General features: G+C 34.5%; 1 protein-coding gene across 4 annotated transcripts in view; it reads left to right on the top strand.

The window, feature by feature from the left end:
• Nucleotides 1-6334: 6334 nt before the first annotated feature.
• Nucleotides 6335-24570, top strand: part of LOC149080222 (homeobox protein Dlx6a-like) — a 71097-nt gene continuing 52861 nt past the window's right edge. The window contains exons 1-2 of one of the 4 annotated variants that reach the window (XM_089239287.1): nucleotides 6335-7191; nucleotides 10735-10842. In XM_089239287.1, coding sequence (XP_089095413.1) covers nucleotides 6843-7191; nucleotides 10735-10842 — 457 coding nt within the window. In that variant the 5' untranslated portion in view covers nucleotides 6335-6842. The remainder of the gene's footprint in view (nucleotides 7192-10734; nucleotides 10843-24570) is intronic. The other 3 variants (XM_089239290.1, XM_089239288.1, XM_089239289.1) reach the window with 3 other exon arrangements.

Genomic DNA, 24570 nt, shown 5'->3' with positions numbered 1-24570 from the left:
AAAAAATAACAAATATTTAAAAAAATAACAAATATTTAAAAAAATAACAAATATTTATAATTTTTTAAATAATTTTAAAAATTTAAAAAGAAAAAAATTAATATTTTTAAATTAAATTTAAAAGTTATTAAAGTATGTAGTCAATTAAATATTCGTAATGAACAGAACGGCTTATAATTTTGGTCCCGTCAGTGGCCCTTGTTGGCAGGTTTTATTGTATAAAATTGTGAAATATGGACAAAAGGCAGTTAAAGTTGCTATATCTCCATCTCAGAAGGAAACGAAGGGATACACGTATGTGGGTACATCGTATTTGATGAACAGGGACCCTCACATGGTGTTTTTAAGGGTATTTATGGCAAATAATTAAAAGAATTCCGTGCAAAATCACCTTCAAAAAATAGCCAACGATGCGGACGAATTCGCTCCGCATCCGCATCGTCTGAATAGCTCCGAATAAACCTATTGTCAAAACTTCTATGTGCGGATGCGGAGCCCGCACTTAGGTTTTGACACATGCGGACGACGTCCGGACCCGCATGAACATTTCCTAGGTGCGGAGATTTTTCGGCTCGTCTGAAAGGCGCAGTATATTCCAATTGTTAAAACTTCTTCCGGACCCGCATCCGCATCCGCTCCGTGTGAAAGGGCCCTAATTTAGTGATCCTCAGTCTCAGAAAGGTTGAGAAACACTGATATAGAGTGAAATCGCGTAAGATTAATTTTTTCAACTTAGACATTTTTTTTTTTTTCATTTCATACCGTGCACCGCCCAGCTCTCTCGACCATTGTCAATTTTAGCCATTTCAACTTAGGCAATATATGTTAAATAAGAATGCCTTAGAACAGCGGTTCTCAACCTTTTTTTAACTCCCGGAGCCCTTTTTGATATTTAATTTCTATGGCGGAGCCCTGCGTACAGGCCTATTTTCTTATTCATTCATCAAAGTTACTCATTTATTATTATAATTTAAAAATATTTATAATTATTTTTTTTCACATTAACTGTTTTTTTTATATTTTCTTCGAGCGATCGCGGAGCCCCTGGGGAGTGCACACGGAGCCCTAATTATTACGAAAAGAGTAAAAAACCATAATAATCTCCTGAAAATAATCCCTATCTTCGAAAAAAAAACTTTTTTCAGGTAGAATGTTTTTCGCACGCGAAAGATTATCGTGGATTCAGAGATCCATCATAAACAACCAGTACTAAGAATCGGGGTCTTAATATAAATAGTTATTACAGCATGCCTTTTCATAACTGTACCAGTGGTAACGAGAGTCGAAAGTATTTTGGGGATGAATAGTATTACCTATTAGGATTTATTCCATTTTACCCTTGTCTCATCAATGTCTAAAGAGTGGATATGTATATCTGGCAAAGGAAAGTGCCTTAATTCTTAGACCTTTATTCAACATTCAACGTGAAATGAGATGGAAGATAAGAACGGGCTATAATGAATCGGATTCATTAGTTTGCCACGAGATGTGGGAGGAGATTCGGGAACAGGGTGATTTGTCATGAAATGTATCTAACAGCAACGTTCAGAAATTCTGGTTCTGAGAAAAAACACGTCTATATTAGGAAATATCTGTTACGTATATAGAACTACTGTAGCTTGAGGGGAGAAGTTTCGGTTTCTTCATTGATTTTGTAACTTATTACAGAGCAACCCCGTTTATACGACTTTTCATATTTATACGAAACTTATCTTCGGCCTTGACTCCTCTGTATATGGCCCCCGCAAGGGTGGGGCTGACAGGGTTCCAGCCTTGATTATACTTTCTTCTTTTTTACGCAAAAAATTCACTATAAAGGGGTCCATTAAAAATCCTGCTTGATGTTCCGTCAAAATTCCCAGCCTAGAACCCTGCTGCAGGATGTGGGGTCATGCATTTTTAAACACACACACACACACGTACGCACACATATTTTAATATTGAAATATTTAGTTTATGTACATCGCGCAACTGTGATTGCACGACATTTTAATTTCGAATCGAACGTCAAGTTTTGCTAGAAATATCTTTTCTATGAATCAAATTTCAATATTTTTTTGTATATATATATATATATATATATATATATAGGTGGCATAAACACGTCATGTCATTGGATAAATCTTCTAGGAATATTATCTGCGTAAAATCCATAATGATTATCAACAGTTAAGAAGATACATAAGCATTCATCAGTCTGATGACAACTTTAAAGTGGGCCCTAAAATGATTTGTTTATTGTCTCTGTCCAAGAATTCTAAAAATGTGGTGAGCCAAAGCAAACTAATTAAATCTTTTTTGAAAGGTGACCATACTAGGTGTCCCTTTTGAGTTTTTTCTTGCATATGTTTGTGCTTTGTATCCCAGCGTTTTTCCTGGAGTGTTAGAAAACCCATCTGTACCTTTACAAAGGTACATGTTATTATGAATGCTGTGATAAGAAACATGTGCAGTCAGAGTCCATATTCTTTCATTTTCAGTAGAATTTTCTTCGATCGTGTTATCTTTCATTCACCGGTTAAACCATAGTTTCCCAAACTTTTTATTCCATCTCGCCCCCTTCTTCAGAAATGTTTATCTCTCATCGCCCCCTGACTCAAACGAACCCATAGGAGCCAATGTTATACTCGTAGCTTCTATCGCTCCCCTGGACCATTCCATCGTCCACCAGGATGCGATATTGCCCACGCACTTTGGTAAATACTGATTTAAACTATAGTCACAGTTTTTCGATAGAAGATCGACACGGATTGGTTAAAAATCTGAATTTAACCAATTCGTGTCGATTCAAAAATTGTGACTATATCTTAAACCAGCGGTTCTCAACCTTTTTTGACTCGCGGAGCCCTTTTCAGTAAAAAATTGTTTATGGCGGAGCCCCGTAGGCCAATTTTTTAATTATTCATCAAAATTACTAATTTATATTTTTACTATTTAAAAATATTTATAATTATTTTCTTAAATTTTACTGTATTTTTTATTTTCCTCGAGCGGCCGCGGAGCCCCTGGGGAGCGCACAAGGAGCCCCAAGAGCTCCGCGGAGCACCGGTTGAGAACCGCTGGCTTAAACCATAGTTTCCCAACCTTTTTTTGTCTCATCTCTTCTTCTTCAGAAATTTTTTCTCCCATCGCCCCCCAACGCGATCTAACCCATAGAATCCTATGTTATACCCGTAGCTTCTACCCCCCCCCCCCGGAACATTCCATCGCCCCCAGGGGGTGTTAACGCCCACGTTGGGAATCACTGGCTTAAACCATGTCGGTGAATAAACCCTAAGCAAAATATACAATAGGCTTGTAAAAAAATCTTCGGAAAAAAAAAGTTTGTATATATTTTTTTACTTTTATCTTAAAAAAATATATCAGAATCTTCAGGAAGCAAAAAGTAAAGGTAATAATGTATTGCTTCAATTATGATATTTTGGAAAAATTCAATTCTCAATTTCACATGATTTCTCCCCAATTATTCTTTATATGCGGATCATTTTAAAGCAGAATCCGAAAATTAAAAAGAAATTTAATTTTTGAGAATTTGGAGGTGCTTATTTTTTTTAAACTAATTTTCAGTTGTGCGTGTTTCGCATTTATTTGACGTTTTGGCGTGGTCTCTTGAACTTCGTATAAACACGTTCTCTCTACTGTAATTTGAAATAGTTATAATTTACTCTGAAGTTTTTTGCAAAGCGAGAAAGAGCTATAAACCTTACGATGTTCGTCTATATGACATGAATTCGAAACCATTTTTAGAAGCAACACGTGAGTTTAATTCAAAACCATATAAGCAGGGAAATGGATTATTAATATTTGGAAAAGAAAAGTCTAACAGTGCATCATGGTTTTATTTCGAAGAACAAGTCGTTTTACGATCAACGGTTGTTGAATTTATTTGAAATCCTTGCCACATAAATCTATGCAAATTAGCTGGATCTTACGATTGAAGATTATTTTAATGGAGCTTGTAAATATAACTCACAAATATTCATTTAAACTAGTTTCCCAAACTTTTTCTTCCATCATCCCTTCCTCAGAAATTTCTTTCTCTCATCCCCCCCCCCCCAACTCAAGTGAACCCAATAGGATCCTATGTTATACCCGTAGCTTCTATCGCCCCCGGAACATTCCATCGCCCAACAGGGGGTGATATTTAATACACTGATTTAAACCAAACATATTGGTTAACCGTCGACTAATTTTCATCTCTAAAAAATCCAATATCAAATTTTCACCCTAACCCGCTATGGTACCGTATATAGCTTATTTGAATATATATGGCAAGTACATGGTCACAAAAAAAACAGCTTTTTATATATATTTCTCTTTTATTTTATTTAAAAAAAAATTCTCAATTCATTTTCCCAATTTTTTAGTTTGAAAGCACATTTTAGTGTCATTTCAATACAAAAAAAATGGCTATATGGGTACAAAAACATTTTTTCATCTAAAAAAAGTTGATTTCTTGATGATGTCATTTTTTAAAACCTACAGAAATTTTATGTGTTCAGAGATTTATGAAATGGCACCAAATTGAGGAAACGAAAATAAAATTCAAGCAAACAACTATCAACTTTTCTAAGAAAAATTTTATCTCTTCATAGATAACATCAAAATCAAAGCAAAAAAAACTGGATATTTTACTCTTAATTAACCATTTCAGCTATTCAAAAATCAACTGTTATCAATGAAATTGCTGATTGATGTACTTTTTAAATTAAAAATGTTCTAACTGTACCAATTTACATCCGTTTTTGTGAAAAAAAAAAATCTTCAGTACGTTTTTATGGGAGTGAACCATAGAGGAGTACAATATTTGAATCAAAAAAAAAAATATGTCTAATAAAAATTAGAAAAATGCGATGATGTTTTATAGAAATCATCGAATATGAATGACCACAACCACTCTTTTCAAACACAGTCAAACTGTTATAACGACATCAAAGATTCTTTGAAATTTTGTCGTTATAACGAGGTGGATGTTTCCAAGGACGCGTGGAAAATATACACTGATAAAATCAAATACAAACAAAAATTTAGTTATTCCACTATGATTAGTTTGACCATATATTATAAAGAAATATACGGAAAATTGAGGTCGTAAACACGGTGGGACCTTTCCTTGCAAAAACTTGTCAATTTTCGGAGATATTGTCAGTTATTGCATATACAACTATTGGCTGGAAATGAAGTGCTACAGCAATTGTGCAAGAAATTGAAAATTATTTTCTGGGGGAGGGGTTACTTATGATATAATTTAGAAATTATGCAAATTATTGTCATCTCTGATCTCAATATGCATTTAAATTAAAGCAAGCTTCTTTGAAACGGGGCATTTTTATAGGAATTTCTTGGGAAACTGTAGCAAAGTGAGGAAGAATGTGTCCTTGTATCTGAAGTCGTTACATTTTCATCGACGTTGTAAGCAAGGTTCATTAACATTATTCCCAGAGCCGCTGTTCTGGTAGGGATGTGTGACAGGTGCGGTCACACCGGATCCTGCACTTACAGTATTTATTTATAATAATACCTTCTCCCATAAATTCTGAATTTTCATCAATTTTATTCTGGAATTATTTCTTTCATCAGTTACAAATTTTCTTCAGTTAAAAATGTTCATTTATTATTATTATTGTTAATTAACATTAAAGCGTGTCTATGTATTTTTTTTTTGTTCGGATATTTTTAAACTTTCCTGAATATTTTATAATAACGTATGAATTTCTGGATTCTGATTCCCCTCTCCCACAGAATATATAAAATCGGGGCTAACAGGCCCCAGAATTATTAACACACCCCAGGCCCTGCGTCTGGTAAGGGTGGCCCTAATTATTCCCAATGGGAATCAGAAGAGGTCGCAAATTATGGACGTTATAACCGAGGTGTCGCTAGAACCGAAATCGTTATAACCGAGTTTGACTGTAGTATTGAGACATACACGACATGAGAAAAAACTTCACTTCTAAAATTTTCTCGCAAATATGCTTTAAACCATTGTCTAATCGAGGAAATCGGTTAATAGCGAATCTCGAACAATATTTGTAACTGCGCCGTTGGAATATTGGAATGCAACAACGCACCATTAGATAACGCCACGTGCCTCATACATATAATTTTAGCCTCGCGATGAAAAGGTTGTTTTTTGAGATGCGACGAATAGCTAGGAAGAGAGAGAGAGAGATGATGATGCTCCATCATGATGATGAACCCTGTCGATGCCCACCCCCGGTCGAATGCACCCACTAAATAGATTCCAGAGAAGTGGCGCCTCGATTTGAAGGCGCTGACAGCTAGCGCACGACTTTTTCGCGCTATCAAGCGTGCGTGTGCGCCAAGTCTCCTTTCAGTCTACGAAGCAAAGTTCTGTGTTTCGCCTGCACAACTTTAGCTTTCGGCAATGGAAGAGGAGGAGCCGAGAAGTTTGAGTGACGCTTCAGGAGCTACCCTGCCATGACGTGTGAGTGACGTCGCGCTGCATTTCGGACCAATAGTTTTGCTGTTTGTGAGCTGGCATCAGTGGGCGGGGACGGAGGAGAAGGGTAGGGTGGTGGGGCGAGCGAGTTCATCCATATGCAGTGGGGCGAGGGGTTGTGTCGGGTGGGACAGCAGCAGCAGTGCTTGAACGAGCGAGCGTCGTCGTCCACTGCAAGCAAGCAAAAAGAGCTCGGCTGCCGCACTTAGTACTCGACCGTTGATAGTCAAGCAGGCCGGACGGCTTCGGACCGTTTTCTCTACTTAGATCTTTTTGCTTTCTTTTTTCTATTTCGTCACGACTCTCTTCTCGGATCCGCGTGTTCAGCCAAACCGCCACCACGTTGAATTTCACGGAGATCTCGGCCCCCTACCCCAGCATGGCTGGCACAGCGGACGGCCTGGAACAGGACGGTGGCGGCGGCGGTATAACGACTAATAAGTCGGCCTTCATGGAAATCCAGCAACAGGGCTTAAGTGGTATGCCACATGCCCAGCCCTATCCCATCCGATCGACCTACTCATCACAGCCATCACAACACGAAGCCGTGTTCGCAACGGCAGCGGCTCAACATCCGAGGCCCCTTGGAGCCTATCCGTTCCCTATGAACAACGCACCACTGAACAGCAGCCTGCACAACACCTACTCACACGCGAGTCACCATTATCTGAGTACCTACCCGGCGAACGTTCCTGGTGTTCCACCATGCTCCTCACCACCCAGAGAAGGTAAGTTGACGTTCATTATTGTATGCCAAGCACATGATAATTACCCAATGTCGTAATTGATACCCAAGTGTTTATGCACGTTAAACATCAATATCACGTTCAGTGCGAGAGAATTTATTTTGTCACGTGCGTCTAAATTTAAAAAAGTGGGCCTACAATGTTTAATTACATTCGATAATGATAAATAATCTATTAAAGCATGTGAAGCATTAGTTATAAAATGTGAAGAATTATTTATAAAATGTGAAGAATTATTTATAAAATGTGAAGAATTATTTATAAAATATGAAGCATTATTTACAAAATGTAAGCATGGTTTTTCATGCATCATATTTTCAAATATTTTCGAGATTAATTACATTTTTATATAATTGGAATTAACATATCCTGATTAATTAGAATCAAGTCTAAAATTAGTTCTATACATCAATATGAAGATATAATTTAATTTATTCGTGTGACATGAAGGATTTATGAAAAATTATCGGAGTTATATACTTTTTGTACGTGTCACGTGGATTGATATATTATGTGACACCACTTTGTATCAGGTAAAACAGAATAAAATAAACCTTCATACTTGTACAAGGATTAATATATTTCGTTTTGTTTTACTTAAATGTAAAGTGAGTATGTGATTTTTCTCCACTGGTGTTGCAATTCATTTTTTAGCGTTAAAATCCTTTTGCTCATAAAAACACATATCAAAAATTAACAAATTATTTACCGGATGAGAAAAGAATTAATATGCAAATATAGAGAAATTTATGTTATTTATTTTATTTGTTCATTAAATGCTCCTATCACAAAATCAATCTAATTACAATTGAGAAAAAAATGTGAGATAATAGTTTACCAAAAGATTGTGTGTACAGTAGTAAGCCTGATAAAAATTCAAAAAACTAAAGAATGAAGCGGAAGAACAAAATAAAATAAAAAAATTGGGAAACGTGAAAAAATTCACAGTTTGAACAGATTATCTTTAAAGGCGCATGAATTACACAACGATTACATAATCTGCAATCATAATTTGAAATATTTATTCTATAGCCTACTTCATTTGCATAGGATATTGTATAATAAAAATAAATATTTTGTTCAGATCTTCCAAAAATCATTTATTATAGTAAAATTCTATGTCATATGTGAAACTTCGAACTAGACAATAAATTATTTTATTTCGAGGAATTTAAATAAATATTTTCTGTATAATTGTTTTTATTCATCTATGTATACGATATTTATGTAGCAGAGGTATATTTAGGAAATGATTTCTTTTCTTCTTTTCATATTACCTATTGTTCTCCTTTCTTCTTCGTTTCTTTTTTTTTTTTCATTTGTTAAAAGTTTAAAATTTTGTATCTTTATTAACTTCCATGTGAAGCAGTCGATATGCACAAGGTTTGTACTGTAGGCTATATCACCCGTTTTTCAATTTGTGTTATAAGCTCTTGTGCATTTCTATAGTCGTGCATACAAGTGAATTTCTGTCATTTTATTTCTGGATCAATGGATGTGAATCTTCAAGTCTGTCATCATTATAGGAGATTGTTCATTGTGGATGACAACCACGTTTTTTTTTTTCTTTCACCACGTGCCCTAAGTCATTTGAGTTTCAACTGCTCCCTAGGGTTCACATTTACTACCACATTAGGAGTACGATTGTACAAACACAGCTACAGCTTTCCCCAGAGTACTGTTGCTCCCATAGATCACCCCTCCACCGTTGCCCTCCCATCACATTATAGCTTTCAATTCTTCTAAAGAATAACTACTTCCCACTGCATATTTACAATTGACTTTTCCGGAGGAAAAGGACTCATAAATTTTCCTTAATGTTTAGCTGATAAGTGTTGTATATTATTTGTCAGTCTAGAAGTATTCATACTGTTTATTCCACTTCCACGCTCATTCACACCATTGTGAGCGAATGTTCACCGAGTCTTGTGATAGTTAACGCCTTAGAAACAATCACAGAAGCGTAAGCAGAAAATTCGGTTGACATGTAACATTGATGAGCTTCAAATATTTTTTTTCTTTTTTGCCAAATTCTAGTTTTAAATTAATCAAGTTAGATTATTTTGAATTAATAATTAAATTATTTTGCAACTTATCACGAATTAATTCTCGTTTTGAATTCTTGTTCAAATTATTATGAGTTTAATCATACTGAGATTTCGAATATTCAAAGTGGAAATTATTTGAAATGAAAATATAATGAGTGTGTAACACAAAATAAAGTAAAAAAAAAAAAAATTTTTTGAGAGCGATTCGCGATTCGATCTAATTGATGTAAAATATTTATCTAAAAGGATTAGTTATTTTTGTTTATTTTTATCTCACAAATCCATTGAATTTCAATTTAATAATAATTTTTTAGAAGAGCAAAAGTATGAAGTTTATGTGAATTTATTTCAAATTACACAAATTGTCTTATTTCTCACATCCATTGTATATCATAAGAGCCATAATAACTTATATATATGCAGCTCAAATAGGCTACAGTATACATGTATGTACATGGATAAAGCATTAGGACCTACTTGTAAGACGTCACCTACTTACCTTTCTCACAAACATCACCTGCAACTGACCTCCTTACAACAACAAAAAAACGCACATTTATTTTATTTTTAACTTTATTTAAAGTGTTTGGAAGAGAGAGATAGATATTCTGGGAAACTATCTTTATCTAAAATTCCCATTGAACTTCAGAACATTTTTAATGCATATAACAATTGGTATGACATTATATCATTCATGGTAATATGTTGCTAATCAGCAAATTAGTTACACAGCTTCGAATACCAGGGGTACAATTTAACGATAGATCTACTAAATAATGATAAACGTGAAACATTTTCGCATAAAAATGTGATTTATTTCATAATGTGAAAATTCCATTACGTAAGCTAACCGAATAAAAAATAAAATAAAACTAGATTTGCTCGTTACTAACAAGTTGACTTAACTCAGCGTTTTTAAAACAAGATAGAATCTGTTTTCATATAAAACCACTTTTTGAGCGTACGTTAATATATCCGTTTCACTTGGCTTGTTGTTTCTAAACCTTTAAACTTTAGAGTAAGTCAAAATTTTACTATCATAATAACTTTACATTTTGTCAATTTACCGAAAATCTCGGTTGATTTCCATCAGAAGATAAAGTGGATTCGAAAAGCAAACTACATTAAATTCACCACAATTTTGTTAAGGAATATAAGCCTTACTTATCAACACTTATTTCTAATATAACTTAATTGATTTCATGAAGTTTGGCGTGATATCTTTTGTGTTTCAGTTTATGAATAACGTAACATCTGTCATTGAAACGTAACATCCTTTTTTTAAAGTCATTTAGAACTTCTTATACAAACGATAGAGATTGTTACGGTTAATTGCAATCGATGTTCTTAAAGTGCTTAACTGTACAGATATTTTTGCGTGTAATGATATGTGTTGCCAAGATGGTAACAGTGTTTGTATATATCATTTCGTATCGCAATTTTCACGACAGTAAAATCACGCCACTCTCAATTACAGCTGCCCTAGCCGCACTCCAGAGCCGCATGATGGGCAATACGCCTTACAACTCCCGGTCTATAAAAGACGAGCCGCAGTGGGACCTCTGTTACCATGAAATGGGTGTAGGTAGGACTTAACCTCCATCATTCATATATTATATATATGTATATATATTTTTTATTTCATTATGATGATTTGTATATTTGTCCTCAACCGTTATTGCTCACAATAGAAAACTCATTATTGCTGCTGTTGCACCTTTTTAATACAGCAGTCCAAATAGTTTTAGCCGTTTGATTCCCATAGTCTTGTCTGAGATCCGAATAGCAAAACTCATTATTGGCTCACCGATAAACTTACATTGACCTGGAATATTATTTCAACTTTCATTTTATTTTCACAATGAAATGATATATACAACCTGATCATCTGAAGATTATTTTAAGAAGGATTTCTAACTCATTTTGTTTTGCACTTAGGTTTGACTGTAATAAATATATTGAATAATATTTAAATTCTCAGAAAGTAATATTCTGGTAACTCTCACATAAACTGTTTTGTAGCGTTCCATAAATTTTTCATTAAATTTTCAGTATTTAATTTCAGACAATCTACCAATCCCATTAAATATATGCAATGCTTTCATGAATTTTTTTATTTCATTTTTCCAACTTGTCTATGCTTTCAATGATCTTGAATCGCCATATAAATGTTTCAAAATTATTCGAAAAAAAGATGTGAAGCCGAACTCTTAAGTTGCTACAGACGCTAAACATATGCGATAAGAGCTTGTATCGCTTAGTAGAATAATGCATTATTGAAACATCACTCAATTCAAGCATCAAGGTATTTACGAATATACACATAACGTGTTAAAAACTCGCCACAATAATTACTGCGTGATGTACCAAAGACTGATTTTCACTATTTTCACTTTCACTGGCATCAGCTTGTGTCTTTTTGATAATTTCTTGCCCTAATGATCGTCACTCCAAACAGAGTGTGACGCCTAATTTACGTGCGAATGCTGATTGATCTGTAATTACTTTTTCTTTTCTTCTCTCTCAATTGCTTTGCTCACTGCTTTGTTTCGGAAATTCATTTTTCCGGCTGTTTTGGCCATTTCGCTAGCTTTTCTCTGAATGACCACTGCCAATAATAATGAAGATTTTTCGATTGCACTCAAGGAAAGTAATCCAGCGCAGGGAGTAGGGCCTATATATTAGTACTCTATATTTTCTCTCTTCATTTCCATCCAATCACAAGGTCATTTTATCTATCTCGAATGAAAAGAAAATTTTATCACACGCTTTACCAGATCACCGTATATCTCGTAGACATTAAAAATCATAATCATAAATCGTTAATGTTAAAGTTTTATAATCGCTTTTTATAATGAACTAAACAGAAATATTTTGTATGAACTATTTTATTTGAATAGCAAAAATTATTATGCAATCAGGTTATTTATATTGTCTGTTATAACAAGAAGAGTATGAACATATTTTATGATAGAACGCGAATGCTTGAAAAATATTTCTGAAACATTTAAATTCTGAGAAATTATACAAAACACGGTAGCAGTTGTGAGCAGTAACGTTTGAAACAAATCTTGAAACAAATTGCTGAAATCTTGCACTTTTTACGAATATGTTTTATATTTTCTTCATTATACGCAATACATAATCATAAATATGCTATATATGTCAATATGTGATGAAAAACCCGTACCTCAATTTCTTTCGAGTTTCTTTTAAGGAAATTTCTGTCAAGTTTCTTTTTAAGAAATTTCTATCAAGTTTCTTTTAAGGAAATTTCTATCAAGTTTCTTTTTAGGAAAGTTCTATCAAGTTTTGAATGCTAATCCGAATCACTAATAATCGTAAACATATTAGAGCTATTTCATGCCGTGATATCCATGTTTATTTATTTCGTTCTTATTTATGACAAAATACATTCGTTTTAGAGTTTTGAAATCTATGGGAAAGAAAATCATCGACAGTTAGGCCTACTACTTGCAATAAAATGTATTAATAAATATAATGGAAAATTTTAAATTGTTAAATACTTTTAACGAAATTATTATGAGGAGTATATATAGAAAATAATTTTACCCTTTTCTGTCACCCAAGCTTACGATATAGAACTCGTGATCCAAACGAATATGAAATTGATTTCCCGGCCTGAAGAAAGTGCCACGGAATAAAGTGTTGCAGGCGATGTAAAAAGAAAATTCAACCGTAAATGTTTTGAAAGAACAAATGTCTTGGAAAACATTTGGCGTAGCCAGCAAAAAAAATTAAAATATTGATACTATTATAATAAAGAAAATAATTTTTTTAACTAAAAGGTGCAAGACAATATGCCTACTGATTTTCATTAATCGAAACTCGTAAATGGCTCAATGATTTTTAGCAATTGCATAATTTCACTTAGGAATATTCACTTTTTCCTCGGTATTTCATAGCTAAAGTGTTCTACTTTGATTTAAAGAAGATGAAACTATATTTCTCTTAAGTTTTCAGTCATTAGGCCTACTGTAGAACGACCATAGCAAAAGCTACTCAAAATAACGTTGATGATTGGTTATCGATGAAGCTTAATGCACTGATGTAAATTCAGATTTTTCAAAAAATTGTAGCAAAACGTACTTATGTATAATCTAAACAATGAATAATTATTCAACCAATTTTAAATTTACCAACATTCAAATTGGCGGGAAATAAACAATAGTTTTTTTACTCTCACACACAATTCATTCACGATCAAATATTTTTCACTTATTCTTCAAAAATATGGAATCAATACTATTAAAAAATTGCATAAATGCATCTTTATATTATGCCAGTGATTCTTAAACAGTGTGTTAGGGCATTTTTGGGGGCCGCCGAATTGCCCCGAGATCAAGTCGCACAGCGCCCCCCCCCCCATCATGCATTTAAAATTCTTTTCTCTTTCCAATGGTGCCGCGAACGAAAAAGATTAGGAATTCCTGTGTTATGCTAAAGCAGACTGCCGTAAAAAATGAGTATTTTTTAAATTAAAAAATGCGTGTCTAACTGCGTTTTTGTTTAGCCGGATGGCAAGCGAGATTCGTCTTCTACCAATCACAAAGGTTACTATGATCAGCCCTTATTATTGCCAATGAAAAGCTGTTTCTACTCTATATTATACTCTCTACGCTATTTCTACAATAAAAAGATACTGTATTTTCTTTTCCTTTAATGCAAGACAATGCGTATGTTGGAAGATAAGGAAGAAATAAGCCTTTTATTAATAGTAAATGGGAAAAAAACATCGAGATGATCAGAAAGCTGCATAAGTCGCCGTGATGCCACTGCATCCGATTTCGTCCTATCCCAAAGGTCATCTAAACGGAGAAGGGACAAAGCCTGGCAAATTCATGCACATATGTCGCCACTAGGGCAATCATAGTAACCCCACCTTGTAGCTAAAAACCTTTACTTTTATCTCTGCATAAAGAATAATGTTTTCTTTGAAAATATACAAAAGAATATGTTGCAGATATTTAATTATAAATAATATTGTTACACATAACAATGGTTTTTTTCCCGGGCAAAATACTCTAGGAATTTTGAAATTCGGGTTTGCTGTAAACATCCGTTACGTTGAGACTGTTGTGAGAAAGAAAAACACGCATATACATTTTGAGGCATGAAATTTTAGAGCAATGAGATTAGTATATACAGAGTAATTACTTAATTCCCCTTGCCGCATTTTACTGGCGAATCGTTGATCCTAGAGGCTATTTCCAATTAGGAAGTATCAAAGTATCTGAACAACTTGTGTAACTCATATACATCATTCAAAAATCGGAGGAAAGTTGTAAAAGAACAACATAAATAAGGGAAATAATTTTTTTCTGTTAATTTTTGCTGTTCTTTTACAACTTTCCACCGACTTTTGAAGTCAAATATCTCTGCGAATATTGCACTTAGAAACGGGGATTTTTTGTTGTCTTCAGAAAAGACAGGGCAACACCTTTCTAATTTGGTTTTTGTGGAAAGGGTGCCCACATAAATTATTGAGTTTTGTATTTTAATAACTAAACAACCCCTTGCAACATGAATGACGTATCTGAGTTCCACACGTTATTTGGATACTTTTTCTGATTGGAAGCATGCCTTTGGGATCAGCGTTTCGCTGGTAAGTTGTGGCAAGGGGAATTAAGTAATCACCCTGTATAAGTTGTCACAGTATATGCGATATTGTAATACAAATGTAATACTGTACAATTTTTTAGAAGTTAGTTCCCAAAATTAAAATTTTTACAGCTAGAAAGTTAGAAATACGTTCCGAAGTAGGCCTATATCTCAAATACTTCCGATCCAAATGACCTAGGATCAACAGGATTATAAAAAAACCCATAATCTGTCGACGATGGAAACCACTTGTGCGTTAGAGACTATGCATGCAAAAACGTGTCATATATTTCTAAAATACAGCAACCCAATTAAAAATGCAATTATGAAAAAACTAAAGACTATATATATATTCTTTAGTTTTCATAATTGCACTTATATATATATAATACAATGCCCATAAAAATATTTATGCTTGTCTTATTCTAAGGATGGATAGCTTCTCGATTTACCCCAACATGTATTTTTTTCATATCTTAATTTTTTTCATTGTGTTAGAATTTACTACTCCCAGGGCTAAGCTATTCCATTTATTTAACAACCCTCTAGAGAAAACTCTCTGCTATACCACAACCTGGAGATGTCCTTTATTAAACGATACTGGTGTCCCCTCGTTGAAGCAGTTGATTGACGGTGTATTAATAACTCATGGTCCATCCTATCCACCCCGTTGAAAATTTTGAACACTTGGATCATATCCCCCAACACCTGCGTTCTCCCAATGTAAACATATTGAAAAATGAAGTCTCTCTTCATAACTCAATCCCCGTATGCCAACATGGACACCCATAGCTCTTCTCTCTATTCCTTTAACTAAGTCCATGTAGGTATATTCTCCAAAACCTTACAGCATGCTCTAGTCCAGGTTGAACTAAGTCTTGGAAAAGCAGAATAATTACTTTAGGAGAACGCGCAGAAACCTTTTTGAAAATGAAACCGAGCATTCTATTCACTTTTTTGGCCACCGCTGAATAATGTTCAGAAAACATCATCAATGAGAATTCCCATATCTTTCAAGAAGAATGGTTGAAAAAAAATATATATTATGTATATATATTTTTATATGTATAACGCATTTTTTTTTCCTTTTTTGTCATCCTATTCATTCCTTGTGTGGTGTAAAATGCCAGAATTCTCAATCTCTTACTGACCTTTTCCTGATTTTTGAATCTTCACTCTAATTTTTTATTTGGTTTCTCTATTCTTTGTAATAAAATAGTTGCTACATACAAGTGCAACACCAATTACTAACATTTGGACTTTCAAATTCAATGGTGTTTGTGCAAGTTACGATATTAGATATGTTATCAGTTATATAGTTTTTAAAAGCTAGCTTCTGACTCCCAAAGCAGAATATGACAAAATCTGCGACGTACGTCGCAGACAATTAGCGCTACTGCAGAACAATCTGGAAGTATTTCAAAAAAAAGTACAAGAAAACACTATTATGGGAATTTTTACCGCAGAACATTGCCAGTCAGCCGAGGGTTCGTTGCAGAACAATGCAAAACATTCTGCTTTCGGGACTTCTGATACATACTAGGGCATGCTTCAGCGTATATTCCAAATACAGCATGGAAGAAAATGTTAAGCTACTGTTTTTTTGTTACAGGTATATCGATTTAGTTAACCCCCAAACTTTTATCAAATAGAATAAAAAATTTAATTCCAGAAATTACCAAAAGACGGAAATGAATTAAACATCAGAGAACACACATGGATAGCTTAATATTCCAGGTTCAAAAATGTTGGATAAGTGCTTATATTTTTCAAATATCCAGTTACAGTTAGGAGTTAAATTTTTTTCATTGAAGCGTTCAATTCTGCATAAAAATCTGGATTGTTTCTATTGCAATGACTAAAAATAATATGGGATAGATTATTTTCGTGGTGTATTATAGCGTTCGTGAAATATTGGAATACGAGCGTTATCCTGACCCAAATAGAAATTTCTTAGTTTGAATTTTTTATTAATTTAAGCTTTTTTCTAAGTTTCAAACAGCAACAAAATCAAATCTAAAAAAATATCAATGAAACATTAATAGATGTGTTCACTTAGGTCGATAAAACACTGTACGATGAACATACAATGACTACAATAAACATACATTACAGACATATTTATTTGTTTAAATATTACAATTTTTCATCGACTACAAATTTTGTCTTTTATTGTGTGGTAACCAAAATTCTTGAAATCGGTATATCATAGCTTAGAACAGTTTATCGTAGCAAATTTTCCAGTTGGATTCGAATGAAAAAGGAAGTCATAATCTTGAAGGGATTCGATGTAACAAATGATTTATTAATCACTAGTATAGATAATTGTTGGCATTATGCTCTGAGACAAAAACTCGAAATCAAATCAAAATTGCTGCTTAAAATTAAATCTTGAAACGGGAGTCGACGTTAAGCTGGATGACACTGTGCTATGATCACTAAGATACCTCGAAAAAATATGTCACTGTTGAAATTTCCCAATTTTACTTCCAAGCTTATAAAAAAGGATGTAAATTTTCTCTTGCTATTCATTTTCTCACTTCGTAATCAATTGTTATTACCTACAAAATCTTGAGCTTTCATTACATTCACGACAGACAAAGTTAGTCTGTTCACACGTGTTCAACCAAAAATAAATTTGGAAAATAATGTAGTTCACCTGACCATGTTTCTGAAATTCGATTCGATTTGGATAAGTAATTATATTATCTACCTATCTGTTAGAGTAAGCACAATTGGTTTCGTGAGTCAATAATTTCTGTCTTCATTTTGCAAAAGTGGTTGTTAGACTCATATTTATAAGAGCTAAATCAGAAGTTGCACATTCTCATATCCTTGGACATTGTAGCAAATTTAATGTTCCACAATGTTACAAAGTTTTTGAACCTATCAGTTAAAGTTTCTGATTTATTCAATTGGTTCTTTGCTTTTCATTCTTGGGAAAATATCCTGTTTAAAACGTTTTTGGCACTTTTTCGTTGATTCCAAAGTTATTTGAGGGTTTTTGTTTCGTTAGAAAATGATATGAATTGTGATGAAAGGTTTCTTCTGTCGGACAAAAAATTGTCTCTCCGTTACAATAGCTTTGATAATTGAAAGCAGCGCAATAATCTAGATTAATGGTTTCAAACCGGGGGCTACGTCGCCCCCCCCCCTCTTGTGGCCCTGGAATATTCTGAGGAGGTCACGGGTGAAGATCAAGTAAAAAAAGAGCTATGGCAGGTTATTGAAGGGGTCACAGAGACCTCTAAAACAGGCATCTTCAACACGTAGCTCACGAGCACCACGATGCTCCCTGAAGCAGCCAGACTGCTCTATTTTCGGGACCCATTTCGTGCTCGCGAGCACTTTAACTTTCCAATCAAACACCTTGTACAAATTGCAGTCAAGGACTGAAATCATCCTGATTTCATGCAATTGTATGTCAAACTTGCCGTATGAGTGCTCTTCTTTTGATAATGAGATAAAGGCAGTGCTCGCGACTGGAAAAAGGTTGAAGACCTCTGCTCTAAAACAAAATGCATTTAGATAAGCGGTTCTCAACCGGTGCTCCGCGGAGCCGTTCGGGCTCAAGGAAAATAAAATAAATAAGTGAATTTGATAGATAAATGAAAAAAGGCCTACAGGGTTCCACCATAAAATTATATACTGAAAATATGTCCGCGAGTCAAAAAAAGGTTGAGAACCACTGATTTAGATGAAATATGGTGAGATAAAGTGTGACAACTTTTAGAATCCAGAACACTCGCAACAGGGAGATTTTTTGGGTATCTGGCCCGGGGTTCTGAAGATCATTTGATCGTTTTTGTCGCACCACGGTCATTTTCTGCACACGAGGGCTAATTAGACCTATAAATTCACTCAGATCAAGTTACCAATTTATTAAGCAGACTTACTCTTTGATGTGGAAGCTCTGGTTAAGAGAGGGGCCAAAAGAAAAACTTCTGGTCATGAAAATGCGCCACGTGGGGAAAAAATTTAAGGAATTTATTTATATATAGAATATAGGCAAAAAGAGATGAATTCAAGCATAGTTCCCCAAGGGTGGGGCTGACAGCGCTCCAGCCCAGGGAGGCCGAGAAATTTCTTATCATTTTTTGTTTTTTCAAGCCGCAAATTCACTAAGGGGCCCGCCAAAGATCTCAGCCAAGGGGCCCTCATGCAGGAGGTGAGGGCCCTGAATCCAAGTGTCCGGCGCAGAGAGTTTCTGTGTCTAAAAGAACGATACAGCTGTCGTTCACGTACTCGAGCGCGCGATATCTTTCAAAATATTATTTTTTATCACAGCTACCATACGATGTTTATTACCATCGCTATAGTTCAGGTATTTTCAATCAGGTGCAACCAAGAGTTTTTGATGTTTTGCCTGATTAGCCCCCCCAAGTATTCATCAACATTCCTACGAAATCATTCTGTCTGAGGACTGTTTTAGCGTTGAGCAAGTCTAATTTTCAGCAAATGTAGACTTTGACCTGTCATCCGTCTTTTATTACTTTAACATACAACTGTTAGGACTAGTTTTTCATTGCTAGGGCCGTCTGAAAAACATCATGTCCCCGGGAAGGGTGATTTTTCTGAGGACCCTACCTTGCCAGAAATGACTGCTTACCAGTTTACATCACGCTAATTCTCGAAAATTTTAAGTAGATCTCTAGATCTCATTTCAATGAAGACCTCAGTGCACTTTAGTTCCCCCCCCCCCGGGTTATGCTCGGGTGGGCTCTTGTGTTGAGACTGTACTGTCTTGAAGACTGAAAATTTATTCTACAGATTTATCTGATGCTTGAATTTTTGGTTTGTATTCCATTAGCAAGTGATTTTACTATTTTAGGCGTACCTTCTTTAAGGTTATAGCTCCGTTTAAAAGCACGAGGCTGAAAAAAGTATCTATATGCACTTACTTACACTAATCTAATTATAAATAATATACCATTAACTAACTTTAAAAAATTGTGATGCATTTTTATGCAACCCAAATATTTGTATTAAAATTCTCGCAACTGTAGAAACTGTGAAAGAAATTTAAGGAAATTAAGGTGTTTGAAAATTATTATTTGATATATCACATACCTATCTATCGCAATTTTTGAACGAAAAGTAAAATGTGCAGAAACACTGTCCAATTTGAAAAGAAAGCATGATAAATGGTTGGGGAAAATAGTAAAATCGTTTATTTTTTTAAAATGAAATCTGAATTCATACTACAAATTATATTTGTAGTATGAATTCAGATTATAGATTTTTTTAAAACTAAAGTATAACATTGGGTTTCAGTAGCAGCAAAGTTTGATGCAAAAATTGAACACAATCAACGTAGACTTTAGAGAAGCCATTTAAACTGAAAGAGTTTAACATTTCTTTCTGATTTGCTACCCAACTTCCCACGTTTCATCCGAAAAATAGCGCTATAGAGTAATTCCGTTATTATAAGCTAAGTGAAATTTAACAATGGAGATCGACCTCAATAAAAGAAAATTCTGCTATAAATTCATTCAGAAATCCATTTGATGAGTAGAAAGGAGCTGACTCTTGGATTTGGGTGTAGAGAGTAAAATTTCCGCCTGATTAAGACAGGGAGGCAAAAGAAGGAAGCATGATTGAAAGAGAGCCATGAGCGAAAAAGGGGTTAAGAAACAGTAGTTCTATTGCAATATTTTTTCAAGCACATTCAGATTTATAAACAGTACGATTTTAAAATCAATTTTAATTTGCTTTGGAGCTCTTCAATTGAAAATTTCAATCAAAAATCATCTCGGAACATTTATAAGTTTAGTGATTTTCCGGAAGATAACTGGAAAGAATTCAAAAGAACATGACATATTTCATCAAAAGTAGAGCTTTATTGGGATTTCAAGTAGAAATAGAATAAGGTTCTGAATTCGAATCCCAGTATCATGCTTTAGAGTAGAACTCTTCAAATTTTCAGAAATTGTGGGCCAAATTAAAACTTTCCGTGAAACCCGTGGGTCACCAGCTAGGATTGTAAGATTCACGAGGTCTTGATGACATGTACGGTGGCGTCTTAAAGGGTAGGCTAACGAGCCTCAGAATAAATAATTGAAGTCTTATTTATTCTGAAATTACTTCTTTTTCATTCAACACGAATTATTCTAAAAATTCATTTTCGTAAATGTGAATTTTCTTTAATTCTGAAATCGTATCTATCAGTAATTCTCAAATTATTTTTTCCATTAATTATGAATTTTCATCAATAATGAAATAGTTCATTTAAAAAGCTCTGAAATTATTTTTTTCATTAAGATGCAGTGTATTCAAGAATTTTTGTGAAGAAATTATATTCTCTCCTTCTATGGATGCCTACATTTCTTTTCCGAAATATATGAAATCAGAGGGACCCAAAAAATTGTTTGGGCCCTCACACCTGTTTGGACTGCCCTGGGAGAGTGTATGAAATACACAGCATTATATATATACTGTATATACTGGTGAATCTGAAAAAAACATCTCGTATTTCTTTCCAAATACTACAGTATAACCTCTCAGTGACGTGTTTCTTATTGAATAATTTGTATTTATTTGTTCGTCTTTCATTGTTATTTTCAATATTTTCTCAAAATGGACGATGGGCCAGGGCAAAGCGCTCCGAGGACCACATTTAGCCCGCGGGCCATGTGTTGAAGACCACTTCTCTAGAATATCGGAACAGAAATAATATCAAACAATAACTCAACATCTGTTTGAATATCGAAAAATTATACATTTATAACTACTTAATGACACAAAAATATGAGCTGAGCATTTCTGTTTTTTTAATAATAAATGAGTATTACAGTAATTCTATAAATCTTCATTGTAGCGATTGTTTGAGTCCCCTTGATAAATTTTGTGAGAGGGCAGAGGGCCCCCAATTATAAACGAATATGCAAGTTGGGTCCCATACATAGCCTACTGTAGGAATAACAACTTCCAGCCACCTTCATTCTCTGTCAGTCCCTTTGCATCTGAGACCCTCGGGCCGTGCCCGGGTAGTCCTATGGGTTAACCTCTTCGTTTCAGTCTGTCATAACGATTTTAAATGGTTTGAAATGATTTATTTAATAACTGGGGTTTTTTTTTCAAGTTAAGACTTGAAGTACACATATACAGCCGATCTCGCTCATAACGTTCTCACTTATAATGTTTACCCACTTAGCACGCCTTATTTTCGTGGTCCCAACTCTATATATAATTCTTATTAAGATTTCCCGTTTAAAGCGTTTTCCGGCTTACAAAATTTTTCATGATAGTTTTTTTATCACTGTATCACACGGGATCCACTGTATGTGCCTAACTCCAATAGTCCTAGTAAAGATATCGTCCCAAATTAATTAATTAATTAAATTTAAAAAAATGAATTTTTTTTTTTCAAGAGGCATTTTGACATAATTGTAATAAACACAAATCAATCAAAAAAAGTTTTTTAATAGCCAACTTTTGGTCCAGGGCAGAAAAAACTAAGACGGCATCAAGTGAAACCGCTCATCCGGCGTTATTGAGACCGAGATGGTTTAAAGAAAATTCGGATAAATTAGGGAGATATTGATTATGTATGTAAATGTACTCTACATCGACTGTATATTCTGATTCAATTCTGTAACAATTAGTGTACATTCATGATTATTGTTATAGAATCACTTATATCATCAGGTGAGAATCCGGATTTTTAAGGCCGGTTTAAGCGGGTCTCGTGCTTTTAACATGGATGAAAATCCTCAAACGCTATGCTTTAGTAATTTGATTAAATTTGTTATTTAGCCACACTGATTCATTTCAAATTTGGTGCTCATACTCACTATTGTATATGCTGTGCCAATTCGATGTTCTGCATATCTCCAATACTTATTTTTTGCAAATTTTCACTTTAACCGCTTGACTACCGGGCTATATTTCGGGGTTGTGCGGCTATATACCAGGCTGTGTGAAAGAAAATGTTTGTGTCTAATTTTTTTAAACACTGAAATTTTTTTAAATCATACCTATACATCAATGTATTTTACTCTGACCAGAACCGTGTTATTTCAGCTTCATATCACCGACTAATCAGGTTTAAACACTCAGGTTTTCTATTAAACATTAAAGGCGACGCACCTCCTGATCACTAAATATATAAATCAGAGTACGTCGTGGGAGTTAAGAGAAAAAAAAATGTATTGCTAACACCAGCGAGCATGATATCCATGTAATTGAATAAAAATTGATTCAAAGCAAAATATCGATATTTCATTGACTCAACCTTATTCAGAATTTGACATTTTCGAAATTTAAAATAATTGTTTCATAAATCAAATATTTATGAATGGATATTTACACGGTGGTTCAGAAAAGGGTGGAAAACTTTAAGAGGTGGTAGTACACACCAATACAAACAATTGTCATCAAAGAATGCATGGTCTAACATGAAACGCGAACGGCCGCTCCGCAAACGTTAAAACGGCATTCCTGTTGAAATTTATCGGGAGAAAAAAGAACACCGTGCATGCAAATGTAATCTGGGGAACAAAAAGAAACCTTATGCAAATCTGCGTCACAGTGAATAAAAGGCGAGGACGCCAGCCCTGTAAAGTTATTCCAGCGTGCAACCGTCCTAACAGTTGTAACGTACGAGATAATGGCGCACTTTAATAATACTGAAAACAGACGGAGCTGAAAGCAAACGGAAGTACCACAGAGGCAACACGAATGTACGGTGAGCGTTTTACCCTCAGGTGGTTGCCCAATCCAAAAACATTTGCGCGCTTGCATCGGTAGCTGTGCTGTGCGAAACGGGATCTTTTCTGGTCTGATGCAGGTTATACAAGGACTGCCAGAACAGCAGGTGTGGAAGACGAGATTTTGAAAATGGTGGTGGCAGACCAGCCAACTACAAGCACGCGAGCTGTGGACCGTAGCCTTGGTGTGCCACAGTCCACTATGTTGCGCCCTGTAGTACGTTCATTTCATTTTGGGCAATACATTCTTTGATAAAAATTGTTTGTTTTTGTGTGTACTACCACCTCTTGAAGTTTTCCCATATCACCCTGTATGTAGATTATATATAGAGAATATTTTGCCCAATTTGATGAACCAAACAGTTTATATTATTTCGAATCAATTTTTGTTCAGTTCAATTTATTTCATGCTATTTTATCATGCGCAAGGTGTTGACATTTAATTTTTTTTCCGTAGTGTTTGAAGATTTGCAAAGAAATAAGTATTAGAGATTACGTGAAACATTATGTTGGCATAACATATATGACAGGCTATACAATCGTATCAAAATAAAAATCAGTGCTTATATAATATATTTTTTAATATTTTTCTAGAGTGCAGTTTTTGAGTTTTTTTGACTGTATTGGTTAAAAGGTATGAGGCCCCCTTAGTTCACAAATCGAAATCTCTAACAGAGAGTTCGATGTGAGCACTCTCAAATTTAAAACATTTCCCAGTCCCCTTGACCCCCCCCCCCCCCAGTGGCATTGACGAAATATCTCACTTTTTTAAAACCTATTTTAACAATGAAAATCCCAGATGTTTTTGCAACTCTGATTTTTCTCAATGAAATACATTTTCCTACCCGCCCCCATTTATTTTGCCCTTGCTTAAACATAATAGAAAGCTTATTTGGTAAAAAGAAAAAGATCTGCTATTTTATAGGGGGTTTAGGTATTTCTGTTATGCCGGTTGAAAGGAAGATCTGGAGAAGCAAATAAAT

This window comes from Pholcus phalangioides, unplaced genomic scaffold (genome assembly GCF_987345545.1).
Source record: "Pholcus phalangioides strain wild (caught in Gottingen) unplaced genomic scaffold, Ppha-v1.0 ptg000011l_1, whole genome shotgun sequence".
NCBI classification, from domain to species: Eukaryota; Metazoa; Arthropoda; class Arachnida; order Araneae; family Pholcidae; genus Pholcus; species Pholcus phalangioides.
Note: the sequence above shows the minus strand (reverse complement) of the source record. Positions and strands in the feature narration are given on the sequence as shown.